The following is a 13,711-nucleotide window of genomic DNA, read 5'->3' on the forward strand; positions in this document are numbered from 1 at the left end:
TATATAATCACTGGGAGAGAACTTTGAGGTTTTACAATCTGGCATCAATTCATGTTCACTATGTTTCTGCTTCGTGCATGTGGATGAAATGTAATCAGCAATTTTCCAGCTGCTGTTCTGATATGATACCATGTCTCTTCTGCATATTGCCATGTCTTTAGCATCAGGATGGACCCTTTAGCTCTAGAACTGCTCCTTAAGCATAGAACTCCAAGACAAAATAAATCATTTTGTCCTCTGGGTTACTGTTTTGTCTATGTGTTTTATCATAGCAATTGAAAAGCCACTAATGTAATAGGCAATTTTAATGCAAACAAAACGTTTTAATCTATGGCAATAAAAAAGTAGAACCACTACCACCCATTATACTAGATCCAATCTCATTAGAAAATACAACATCCAAAGACTTTTGTCTTATTTGCTCTACTTCATATCTTTATTTCAGTGATTATTTACACATATATACATATATATGTATCACATCCAAAACAAACAACAGACAAATACAACACGGATAAATGATGAACTCTGATGCTTTCTCCTACACACTTTGTCTGGCATACACTTATCTCAGAGAGCTGACAAGAGGAGTTAAGGCGCATTTATTTAATGGTCTTTTCTTTTTTCAGCAAATGTGGAGTTTTCCAATCCATCCCTATGAATCTTAAAATGCATTCTGTGTTAAGTTTTCTGAAAATAACTTTTTTTTCATTTTTTAATGTCTCTGTTTTATTTGTCAGTAATATGAGAGCATGCACAAAGAAGATGTGTGTGCTGTGAAACACATTTTCAAATGAGTAATTCTTTAAAATATAAAACTTAACATGGACACCAGAGGATGTTACGGATGTTATGTCAAGATTCCCATCAGCAGAGACTTCAGGCAAGAATAAAGCTATTCAGACTTTGACATTTAAAGAAACCCAGTGTTTCTCGATATGCAGACAACCAATTTCTCTCCTTCCTTTGCCACTCTGCAAATCCTAGACACTTATTTTATTGAGTTATGAATGCTTAAGTGGATACCTTTTTCCTATTGTAAACTAATTTTCATGCTTTAAATTTGTACAGATAATATATTGCAATCCTAGTCACTTATTTTATTGAGTTGTGAATGCTTAAGTGAATACTTGCTTTTCTGTTGTAAACTAACAAACATTCATGCTTTAAATTTGTACAGACCATATAGTCCAAACCTAGCCTCGAATGCACAGCTATACCCTAAGAACAATGCTCCTGTTCCTTTTGATTTGTAGTATCTTCTCATTACAAAGTCATAGTTGATCCATTGTTCGTCATATGTAAAATATGAAAATATTCAATGAAAGGACAAGAAAATTGTTTGGAAGCACAGCAACAGGTGTGTCTTCTTTCTTTCTTTAAAGAGGTGTCTCATTGCATGTTCCACCAGCAGGCACAGAATGGTATCCATTTTTATTTAAAGATTCTGGATTTGTTTCATCTATCACTTTCCCATCATTTCCCAGTGTCTTGTTGTCTTTTCTTTCAAATTTTTTCTTCATGGCATAAATTAATACAACATATAAAATAAGTACTGGAGTCTTTATCAAAGCATTCAAACCCAAATAGATGGTTCTAGGGAAAAATGGTACAAATATTATTTTTATATTATGTGATAGAGCTTATAGTATTTATTTCCAGTATTCAGACCATAATGGAAAAAGTTAAATTATATATAAAAATATTAAATTCCTTAAGTTATAAAAAGAGAAAAAAACACTTTTAGGGATTTTGTCTTTTGAGTCACAAAGAAATTGAAATTATTTCTAAAGAATTTTCAAGACAGAAAAAATAAACTCTGCTGTTTCTAACTTTCTGATGATGAAATAGAGGAATATTCGGATACACCCCCTACCAAGACATCACATCTCACTCAATGAATGGAGAAAGTACAAAGAAATACAGTTGGGTTTCACAGTCCAGATATCCAGGACCACTAAGACTGAGACTTAACCATAAGATTATAGAAATCCACCTTCCCACCTGTGCCTTATACCACAACCCTAAAGGTCTATAGTAGTCTCTTTACCATAATACGTTATGTCTAATTTTCAAGAAAAGAACCAGAAACACTCAAAATAGAAGGAAATGATAACCATGGCTTCATGGCCTGAAGAGAATGAATAGTCTTCAAACATAGTCTTCGATAGGTCAGAATGATGAGATTATCAGAATGTGGACATGATACTAATAACACCCTAGCAAGCAACATGGCACCAACTCCATAATGACACCAGGTCTACCATGACTTCACTACCATCATGACACCAATACCATGTGACATCAACACCATCATGATACCAGCTCCACCACGACAACAATACTAGTGACAATGATTTTCAACAAGAAGAACACTTATTTTTGGTTGGTGGCAAGATGGTTTGGAAGATAGCCTGACAGGGTCTTACAAACTAGAATAATGGAGACATATTCTTCTCTGACATGTATCACTTTATATCCATTAGCAATGGAAGGCCACCTCTGTAGTTCTGCCTCTTTGTGGTATTCACTGTTATTTTACTCTTTTGGGGAGTTCAATGGATCTAGAAAACTTCCTTGTGACTGAATGATTAGATCTAGTTTCTTCTTCCAATTTGTATTTTGCCTTTAGGCGTTGCCTAAATTATTTTTTGTTATGTAGAGTTTTAAAATTTAACGTTTTCTGCTACAATTTTAAGGAGTTGGGTCATTATAAAAATATACTCCTGCATCCCAAGCAGGTTTTAAAAATTCTACTTGGAGGAGCTGGAGAGATGGCTCAGTGGTTAAGAGCATTGCCTGCTCTTCCAAAGGTCCTGAGTTCAATTCCCAGTAACCACATGGTGGCTCACAACCATCTGTAAAGAGGTCTGGCGCCCTCTTCTGGCCTTCAGGCATACACACAGACAGAATATTGTATACATAATAAATAAATAAATATTTTAAAAAATCTACTTGGATAATATCTGATTTATAATTAATAAATATTTAAAATTACAATTAATTCTTTTCTAAGGAGTATTGTTTCAATTTGTTCTTCCAAATTACCATTAAGTTGTCTTCTCTCCCCAAGAATATAACATGAATGTTCTCTCTTTTCCCCTTCATGTCCTGCTACAGAATGCAGAGCCAATGATATTTCAGGTATGAGCAGAGGTTTAAGAGATAAAAGCATAATTGAGCAAAAATGTATCTTTTTTTTACTTCAAACTGCATGACTTTGGCAAGTTGTTCACTAACCTTGAACCTTCCTATCTTTATATTTAAGGTAAAAATATAAATTCACTATTACTTCTACTATCATTAAATGAGATTGTCTGGTGCAATACTGAATCCAAAGTTAGGGTTGCTTAATCATAATGATAGTCATTAATTTATTATTGTTTTGAAAATAATTTTATATGGGGCTACAGAGTTTGCTCAGAAATCAAGAACACTGACTACTGCTGCAGAGAACTTGGGTTCTGTCCTCAGGACTCACATGCTGTCTCACAAACATCTATAATTCCAGTTCTAGAGAATCTGATTTCATGTCACCTCTGCTGGCACTACACACATGTAGTGCACACACATGCGTGTAGGTAAACTAACTAATACACATTAAAAAAAACTTTAAAAGAGTAAATGACACCATTTATCAATTTGCATAGTCTGTTGTGATAGGAGCGGCGGGGCTGCATCCCCAGCACTGCAGCCGCCTGCTAGTTTATGCCCCGAAATAATTACATGGACACTGTATTCTTTTAAACACTGCTTGGCCCATTATATCTAGCCTCTTCTCAGCTAACTCTCGCACATGGACTAGCCCATTTCTAATAATGTGTGTAGCACCCAAGGTGCGCTTACTGGGAAGATGCTAGCTTAGGTCCATCCTGAGTTGGAGCTTCATCGTGTCTGCCCGGGAGAGGGGAGCATGGCGTCTCTGGTCCAGAGAGCAGAGCTCTCAAGTCTGAGCTCACTTCCTCTTCCTCCCTGCATTCTGTTCTGTTTACTCCACCCACCTATGTTTTAACCTATGAGGGCCAAGCAGTTCCTTTACTACTTAACCAATGAAATCAACAGATTGATATATGACACTCCCACATCAATAGTCAAAAGACAAAATCCATTAGTGAAGTATATGACAACTCACCCAAACAATGTAGAATTATATATCCTACAAGCCCCTCGCACTCCACAACTGGTGACAGACCACTTCATACATGTTTTGTCGATTAAGGCCCCATAATAGATTGGAGCTAGAATTCCTCCTACAACATGAGAGAAAAAGCTATCAACCCAAGACACATACTTCAAATGTAGGTAGGAGGTGTATCACCTTGATACCTTATGAAGAAAGTAACATTTGAAAACTTTCTAGGCCAATTCCATTGTCTCTGCAATATATATGCAAGAATTAATATTAGGAGATTTCTCAAAAGATCATACCATAAGCCGGGCGGTGGTGGCACACGCCTTTAATCCCAGCACTCGGGAGGCAGAGGCAGGCTGATCTCTGTGAGTTCGAGACCAGCCTGGTCTACAAGAGCTGGTTCCAGGACAGGCTCCAAAACCACAGAGAAACCCTGTCTCGAAAAACAAACAAACAAACAAACAGATCATACCATAGAATAATATCATAAACATCTTTTGTCTATCCCTACTCTTCCAACACACATAAGGAAGAAGAAATTCTAATTTCTGTAAACTTTTTTCTTATGCCACCAATTAGCTGAAACCTAGCTAGGGAAAAGGAGAGTGTTGTTAGTAAATCATGCCTATATGCTATTTTTTCTTCATCTGAATGATCTGGAATAACTGGAGTAGAATTTTAAGTTTATGACTAGTGGAAATAGCACTTATCAAAATCTTATAAAGGCAGGAGCTTATTCTCTCTCTCTCTCTCTCTCTCTCTCTCTCTCTCTCTCTCTCTTTTAAGAAAACTAAAATGCTGGACAGGTGGTTCAATGATTTAGACATCTTATTGGTCTTTGAAAGTATCAGCGTTCAGTTTCCAGCATCTACATCAGGGAAGTCACTGCCTATAATTCCAGTTTCAGGGGATCTGATTCCCTCCACTGGACTACATGTCATTTCATGCAGGCAGTGCACATACAGAAAAACATACATACACACATACATACAATTAAAAACTAACTAGACAAACAAATAAAATTAAAAATGTTTAAAGGTGAAAAACAAAAACTAAAAATGAAATTCTTATAACAGGAATATCTTGCCTGAGAAGTGCAGGCCTGAGAAGTGCAGGCCCAACATCACAGAATATCCATCTCCTGCCATGGGATGCTGGCTTCTAAGTTCAGACTCTATCTGCTGACTCTGCAACCAGGGATGTTCTTTCCACTGATTTCATATATGTTTAAATATCTGTTGAAGTGTCTCAAACAATTCAACTTATGGTTCTTGTGGGTAAATTTTGTTTTTGTATCTTCTGATTGCAAGGCTTGAATAGCTTGATAGATGAGATAATTTAAGCTAAGAAAAGCTGGATAGGAATAAATCAAGCAAAGGCCGGGCATTTATAAGTAAAAATAAGCTTCTATGTGTATTTATTTGGGAGCTGAGTAATGTGCCTCCCAAAGAGACAAAAGAGTAAAAAAAAAATACAGACAACAACATTTTGGCATACCATCATGTACACAAATTTCCATGCAAGGCCTAAGAAAGCTGGAAGAAAGATAAAGAGAAAAGAAAGAAAGAAAGAAAGAAAGAAAGAAAGAAAGAAAGAAAGAAAGAAAGAAAGAAAGAAAGAAACGAAGGGACATGACTCCTTTAAAAAGTGATGCAGTTCAGCTAGTAGTGCTAAAAAGAAACTAGAAATGTCAAGCTAAGCAAAAACCAGTAGTGACAACCCAGGTATAGTTTTCCATTGCCAGAAAGGTTTAACGCAGCTCTGGGTTATGAACTTCCTACAAAGCATGAGCCTTAGGCTTGGCTTTTTTGACCTGAGAAGCAGGCTGAGCCAGCCACCAAAGCTGTGTGGGGGTCCGAGCCTCACTGTTTAGCAGAGGGTTTTTTTTTTTTTTTTTGCTCATGCAGAAAAAGAGCTAAAAATCAGCAGTGAAAGATACCCAGGTGGAAAAATCTGTAAGCAGGTTCTAGTGTGTTTTTCAAGGTGCATAGGCTAAGAAAGAAAAAAAAAAGAAGAAAATGGCTATAGACAGTCTGAAAGAAATTAGTAGTTTTAAAAATTAAGTCTTTAGAGACAATAAAAGTATTATAAAGAAAAAAGCCATGTAAAGATGGTAAATGTACAAGGAGCCTGGATCCTGTATAGTATTGTGCAGATTTTAAAGTTTTTTTCAATATTTACGAGCTAACAACAGCTGCTGAGGATTGTGAACTGGACTGCAAAATTGAACTAGCAAAGGTACTTTAGGGCTATCTTAACTTTGTAAAAGAAATTTTAAAAGTGTATTTGTTAAATGAAAGTTAAAACTGCTTTGGAATTTTGTTTCCATGGGTGATTAGAGGCTATGGATTCCTTCAGGAATAATATGGATAAGGCTTGATTAGGGAAACCTCCTGAAACGTGACAGGTGATATATATCAACAAAGGTTACATATGGACTTCCCAGGACATGACCATTATCTCAATTTATTTCAGAGATCCTTAAAATGTCTTTGCCCACAAAAAACAGGAAGTAGTCTAGAGAAAATGACACTACATTTCTAAAAGATGGGAGGTGTGGGGGTTTTTTGCTTATTTGGTGGGTTATGGATATTTTTTATCATTTAGAGGAATATAGTATATTGATACATATTTAAAGTTACTTTGGTTACACTGTATATATTTTTCTACTCTTGATTAGGGTATTGTACCTATGTGGTTCATTAAAAAATGTAAGGTAAAATTCTTGTTTTTGAAGGCTATTTCTATAAACTATTTGGAATAATCAAGAAACATAGGTTAAAAGTAATTTATAACAATCAAGTTTCTAGATAAGTTACATATGTTTTCAAGATCAAAGAGGTATGCTAATGTTCTTCAAACACTGCAAATATGGTATTTAAAATGCTTTGTTAAAATACATTTTTTTCATGCATTGAACACATCTTTCCAGAATGTTCCTAACTATGATGGCAAGCTTCCCTTTCTTTATGGTTTATGATGTGTTAAAAGTACTTCTTTTATTCTTCACCTCTCCCCTTAGACCATCAGGAGGCATACTAACTATATAATACGTAGGTTTTAGGTGCAGCTAGGTTTGTGGAGTTCCATTTGGATTTGGAGGTGGGGGGCTGCTGGTATGTATAGAAACTTCCAGCCTCAAGAAGCACAGAGAAACCCCAGGAGCCTCCCTGCCCATTTCTCACTTATTATTCTCCCCCTGCCCCTTTGAAGATCCAAGGTGGGGTCTCTTTCACAAGTCTCGAACAATTTATCTCCACTGTCATCATCCAGAGTTGTTTCTTTTCTTTGTCTGGGAATATATCCCTTCTACCTCCTTTGTTGATCTTTAAATTTATCTTTAAATATTAGTTGCCTCTAATTAGCTCTCTGCTCCATCCCTAGGTGACTGAGTTTTATTTTTCTTAATTTTCTTGTATATAAGCATTTGATGTCTACAAATCTTAAAGAGATGGTTATGTCAGAAGTTGTGAAAGTAACAGTAGACATCTGCAGACAAAGGGTTATAAGGCACTTCTTTAACTCTCTGTCAATTATATCCTTTGAATATTTATAAATTTGGAGCCTAGGGTTCTAATCTTAACATAAAACTTATAATTTCTTGTGTTTGTTTTCAGTTAAAGTTTACTCTTTATCAAAGATGATGGATTCTAGAGTGTGGCTTCTTTTTCGCTTTTGCTTGCTAAGCTGCTAATAAAGTCTTCGGAACCTCGAGAACCAGATAGTGGGAAGCCAGACCATCAGGCTCAGTTTCTGTTCTGGACACACTCAAATTGACCAAGGTCCCAATACTCCCAAGTCCCATGAGCCATTACCTAAAAATGCCATGTGTGGAAATGGCCCTTAACTCTGCCTGCTCCTTGGTGCAATGGAAAGGACTTTGGAAACTCCACTCTTTGTGATAATATCTTACAGACAGGAGGATTCCTTGGTATAGCCTCATTTTTGCAGTTATCTAATCAAACTCTTTTTCGGGTCACTGGGGTTCCTACTATTTTAATTTACTAAAAATAGAAATGATTTTTAAATCTTTAAACTTTCTTTAGAACGGGAACTTTTTATGTTCAGCCTTTAAGTTTGGCATGGGTATTTACTAACTGAATTTGACACGTTTATCATACCTAGTGTACGAACAACCAGCGCATGGAAACCCATTGCAAGTGATTTCAATTCAGGTTGGACAGTCCTGCAATAAGATAAAAGAAAAGAAACATTTAAACATCTTCAAAATAAATTCTAAGTTAAATTTAACCTTGAAACTGTTGTTGGTTTATCTTTCCTTATGGCAAGATAAAAGCCCTCTAGGGAAAGGTATCATTCCAAGCTCTGAGAGGCGAGTATTTCTGTGATAAGAATTACTCTAATTCACTAATTCACTGTGCTATGATTTCAAGAGAGTCCAGCAAACATTTCACCTAATCCAAAAAAAAAAAATATGTTGTGACTCAGTAGCCCAGGCTGGCCTTGAACTCACAGTAACCCTCCTGCTTCAGCCTCCTAAATTGCTGAGCTTACATATGTGAGTAACCAAACCAGGTTGCATTTTTATGCCTTATTCTGTAAACATGCTGCAAGAATATCTGTAGTAAGGTTTATTATGTCTACAAAGACATTGATTTCCTATGGCCCATTCAGCCCTGGACCTGGGAAATACCAGATGCTTGCATCTAGATATAGGTCTCAGCATACACTCTTTCCTAATTTCTATTGCTGATGTTAACAGAGAAGTTTATTAATGTGGGCACACAAATCACATATTATAACCAGAAGAGTCCAGAAAGTTATGTGTTCTGGACTGCCTTGTATAGAGCCATTATGTTAATGATAGAGAACATTTATCACCATTCTCAGTAATACACTCATTCAGGGCTCGAGAAGTGACATGGCATTAAGAATCCTTGCTGTTCTTGTGAAAGATCAGCTCTTAGTTCCCAGTACCCACACTGTGTAGCTCATAATGACTTGTAACTTTAGCTCCAGGGGATGCACCTCCCTCTTCTGGCCTCTTCAGGCACCTGCACTCACATACAGAAACACACATACACAGATACCCCTATACAGAAACACACATATGCATAGGTAAAATATAAAAGAGATCTTAAAGAATGAATTTATAAAAAAGAAACAGAGTTATCAGTCAAGGAAAAATTTAAGTCCAATAAATTCCTAACACAAAACTTTCAGGAGATGTGGGACACCATGGGGAAAAAAAAGCCCAAGAATAATAGGGATAGAAGAAGGAGAAAAAAATCCTAACTCAAAGACACAGAAAAAATATTCAACAAAATAATAGAACAAAACTTTCCTTACCTAAAGAAGGGCATACTTATAAAGGTACAAGAAGCTTACAAAACACCAAATAGACTGGACCCAAATAAAGTCCCCTCAACATGTAATGACCAACACATTAAAATAGAGAATAAAAAATAATTTTAAGAGCTGAAAAGGAAAAAGTCTAAGTAAAATATAAAGGCAGACTGATCAGAATTACACTTGATTTCTCAAAGGAGACTCTGGAGGCTAGAAGGTCCTGGACAAATGTTTTACAGAATTAAGGTACTATGGTTGCCAGCCTAGACTACTGTATCCAGTAAAACTTTCCTTCTACATAGATAGAGAAAACAAGATATTTCATGACAAAACCAGATTTAAACAATACCAATCTGCAAATTCAGCTCTACAGAAAGTACTAGAAGGAAAACTCTAAACCAAGAAGCTCTGTTATATCCACAAAAACACAGGGATAATCTCACAACAACAAAACCCAAAGAAGGGAAACACACACACAACCATCACCACCACCAAAATAAAAAATAACAGAAATTAACAATCACTGGTCAGTAATATATCTTAATATCAATGGACTCAATTAGCCAATAAAAAGACACAGGTTAAGAGAATGGGTACAAAAACAGTATCCGTCCTTCTACTGCATACAAGAAACATACCTCAACTTCAAAGACAGAATTGCCTCCAAGTAAAGAGTTATGAAAATTTTTTTTCCAACCCAATGATTCTAAAAAGTAAGCCAGTGTAGTTATCTTAATATCTAACAAAATTAGGCTTCAATCTAAAATTAATTAAAAGTAATAGAGGACATTCATATTCTCAAAGGAAAAAATCCATCAAGAGAAAAATAGACATCTTAAATTTTGCATGCAAATGGACAGAATTAGAAAACATTATCCTGAGTGAGGTAACCCAGACTCAAAAAAAATGAATATGGTATGTACTCACTTATAAGTGGATATTAATCGTAAACAATGGGCAATGAGCCTAGAGTTTAGGATCCTAGAGAAACTAAATAATAAGGTGAACCCAAAGGAAAACATATATAGATCTACCTGGAAATAAGAATCAGACAAAAATTTGGGAGCAGGGGGGCAGGGGGTAAGATGAAGGGGAGAAGGAGGGTTGAGGAGAACTTGATGGAATGGGATAATTAAGATGGAAGGAGGACAGATATGAGAGCAAGGAAAGAGATATCTTGATTGAGGGAGCCATTATGGAGTTAGCAAGAAACCTGGCTCTAGAAAAATGCCCAAGAACCTACAGGGATAGCCCCAGCTAAGACACTAAGCAATAGAGGAGACGGTGTCTGAACATATATCACACTGTATTCAGACTGATGATTATCTAAAATATCACCATAGAAACTTCATCCAACAACAGATGTAACAGAGGCAATGACCCACATTGGAGCACTGGACTGAGCTCCCAAGATCCAGTTGAAGAGTGGAAGGAGTGAGAGTATGAGCAAGGAATTCAAGACCATGAGGGGGTCAACCACTGAGACAGTTTGCTTGAGCTAATGGTAGCTCACCAACTCCAACTGGACTGGGAGTGAATGAGCATGGGATCAACCAAGCCCCTCTGAAGGGGGTTGACAACTAGGGCAGACTGAGGGACCACTGATAATGACACTGGGATGTGTCTCTCCTGCATATACTGGCTTCATGAGATTCAATTCTCTTTGGATGTAAACCTTGCTCAACCTAGATGTAGTAGTGAGGGCCTTGGACTTTTCACAGGGTGGGGTACATGGCATTCTTTTAGGAGTGGGGTGAAAGTTTGTGGAGGGAAAGTGAGGGGACTTGAGGAAGGGAGGGAGTGGGAATTTGGATTGGTATTTTTAAGTAATAATAAAAAAGAAAGAAAGAAAAAAGAGGAAGTCTCAATTCTTAACATATATGCTCCGAAAACAAGGTTACCCACATTTGTAAAAGAAACATTATTGCCGGGCGGTGGTGGCGCACGCCTTTAATCCCAGCACTTGGGAGGCAGAGGCAGGCGGATCTCTGTGAGTTCAAGACCAGTCTGGTCTACAAGAGTTAGTTCCAGGACAGGCTCCAAAACCACAGAGAAACCCTGTCTCGAAAAAAAAAAAAAAGAAAAGAAAAAAAAAAGAAACATTATGAAAGCCTAAATCACAATCAAACCCCAAATATTAATGGTGGGAGATTTCAATACCCCACTCAAACCAATGAAACAATCTGCTAGAGAGAAACTTAACATAGAAATGAGGGAACCTACAGATGCCATAACTCAAATGGACTTAACAGACATCTATGGAACATTTCATCCAAACACAAAAGAATATACCTTCTTCTCAACACCTCATAAAACTGTCACAAAAATTGACCGCATACTCAGTCACAAAGCAAATCTCAACATATATTTAAAAAGTTGGAACAACACTATGTATCATACTGGACCACCATGGGATAAAGTTAGAGTTCAACAACAACACTAATAAAAAAAAAAACCTACAAAATCATGATGAAAACTGAACAGTTCTCAACTGAGCCACAACTGGGTCAAGAAAGAAATAAAGAAATCAAAGATTCCCCAGAATTCAACAAAAAGGAATCCACAACATACCCAAACTTCTGGGACACAAAGAAAGCGGTGATAAGAGAAAAGTTCATTGATGTGGGATTCCCCTCTGTATGCTGTGTTTACCATTAATGAATAAATAAACTGCTTTGGACCTATAGCAGGGCAGAACTTAGCTATGCAGGGAAAACTAAACTGAATGCTAGAAGAAAGGAGGCAGAATCAGGAGAAGCCATATAGCCATGCTGGAGCCAGTAAGCCACAGCCACATGACGATACAAGGATTACTAGAAATGGGTTAAATTACAGGCTAGGAAGTATGGACAGAGCAACTGTTTAAGGTGTGCTTGAAGTGAATGGTCAAGGGCATGTTGACTAACGTAAGTACCAGAGTACAGTAACATGGAGATTTGCACATGACACATCAGGCAAAAGACTGCTCCTGTTCATCACATATACTTCCTGACCTAGAAGTACCCTCCTAGACCAAGATCCAGGAAACTTTGCTTTGACTGTTGTACAAAGGTTTCAGCCCGAACTTGGCTTGAAAAACTGGAAGACTACATGGGACATCCATGGTTTTTTTTTTTTTTTTTTTTTTTGACAAAGAGCCTCATGTCAGTACATGAATACCCACTTTTGACCCTTGTAAAAATCATACTCAACTTTTTTCTTTCTGCTTCCTTTATATTGTTAGTAAAATAAAGAGACTATTAATACTGAGGGGAAAAATGTAAATGTAAGCATCTGAGGGTGTGTCTCCAGAATTCATCTGCATTTCCATCTGTGATCATACAGGTAACAGCAGGTTCTTGAAAGCATAGGCAACTTAGCTAATCTCCATGGTAGGAGTGAGAGGTACTTGAAGACTGATACCAGACATAATTATCTGAACTGTAAATGGGCACCCACACATGAGCCTGCTCCACATGTGCACCCCACACAGAAATGCACACATATGTATGAAAAAACAAAATATACTCACTTCATCAGAATCAACATAAGACAGGTGCTTCCCAATGCAATAAAGAAAGAATTTAAGACTTGCAAAGCTATATAAGAGTAATATTTGTGTTTGCACTTGTTTCTTGGGCATTCACCCAAATGGGCTGAGAAATTGCTGTTCAGGAGATCAGAATCTCTGATACAACTGCAGTCATAGAATACCTAAGAAACAGATTTGAAAAGTTACAGAACATGCTTGCAAAGTGTGAAACTGCTATAAATATGTCCCATTATATTTTTTTAAAGTTTCTTCCATTCTTAAAGTGTGTTTACAGTTTTAAAACTTCTAAAACATAGTTGTTTAAAACTGAAAACAAAACAATATAATTCTCTGTATTTATTTCTAGACAAGAAAATTTAATTGCTCCTAATAATTCATTTCCAATGTCAAAGTTATGAAAGAATTGAAAAAAGAGTGTTTGAAACTGTTCATAGTTTCTTCGTTCAGACAAGTTCTTTTCTATAGTTGCCTTTCTCTAACTTTTATCTTCTGTATTACATTTACTTACGCCATTTAAAACTTCCTACAATGTGTCAGTCATATGCCTTGTGGAAGGGTTTCCCAGAGACTAAAGGCATTTGATAGCTTCCATGGGGCCAAAATCTGAAATGAAAACCACCTACACAAACGTGTTGAACTATACAGGGTTGGGTGGGAAGAAGGGATCATGCCATGTACGGCAGTGCATGTCTATAATTCCAGCACTTAAGAAGCCGAGGCAAGAAGATCCTGTGTGT

General features: G+C 36.7%; 1 protein-coding gene across 2 annotated transcripts in view; it reads right to left on the reverse strand.

Annotated features, from left to right (window-relative positions):
• Positions 1-635: 635 nt before the first annotated feature.
• Positions 636-13,711, reverse strand: part of LOC126497213 (solute carrier organic anion transporter family member 1B2-like) — a 75,500-nt gene continuing 62,424 nt past the window's right edge. For both annotated transcript variants that reach the window (XM_050135115.1, XM_050135116.1), the window contains 4 exons: positions 12,954-13,135; positions 8,254-8,318; positions 4,133-4,250; positions 636-1,596 (listed from right to left, as the gene is read on the reverse strand). In XM_050135115.1, coding sequence (XP_049991072.1) covers positions 1,380-1,596; positions 4,133-4,250; positions 8,254-8,318; positions 12,954-13,135 — 582 coding nt within the window. In that variant the 3' untranslated portion in view covers positions 636-1,379. The remainder of the gene's footprint in view (positions 1,597-4,132; positions 4,251-8,253; positions 8,319-12,953; positions 13,136-13,711) is intronic.

Source organism: Alexandromys fortis, unplaced genomic scaffold (genome assembly GCF_014885135.2).
Source record: "Alexandromys fortis isolate MF-2015 unplaced genomic scaffold, M_Fortis_MF-2015_v1.1 scaffold_21, whole genome shotgun sequence".
Classification (NCBI taxonomy): Eukaryota; Metazoa; Chordata; class Mammalia; order Rodentia; family Cricetidae; genus Alexandromys; species Alexandromys fortis.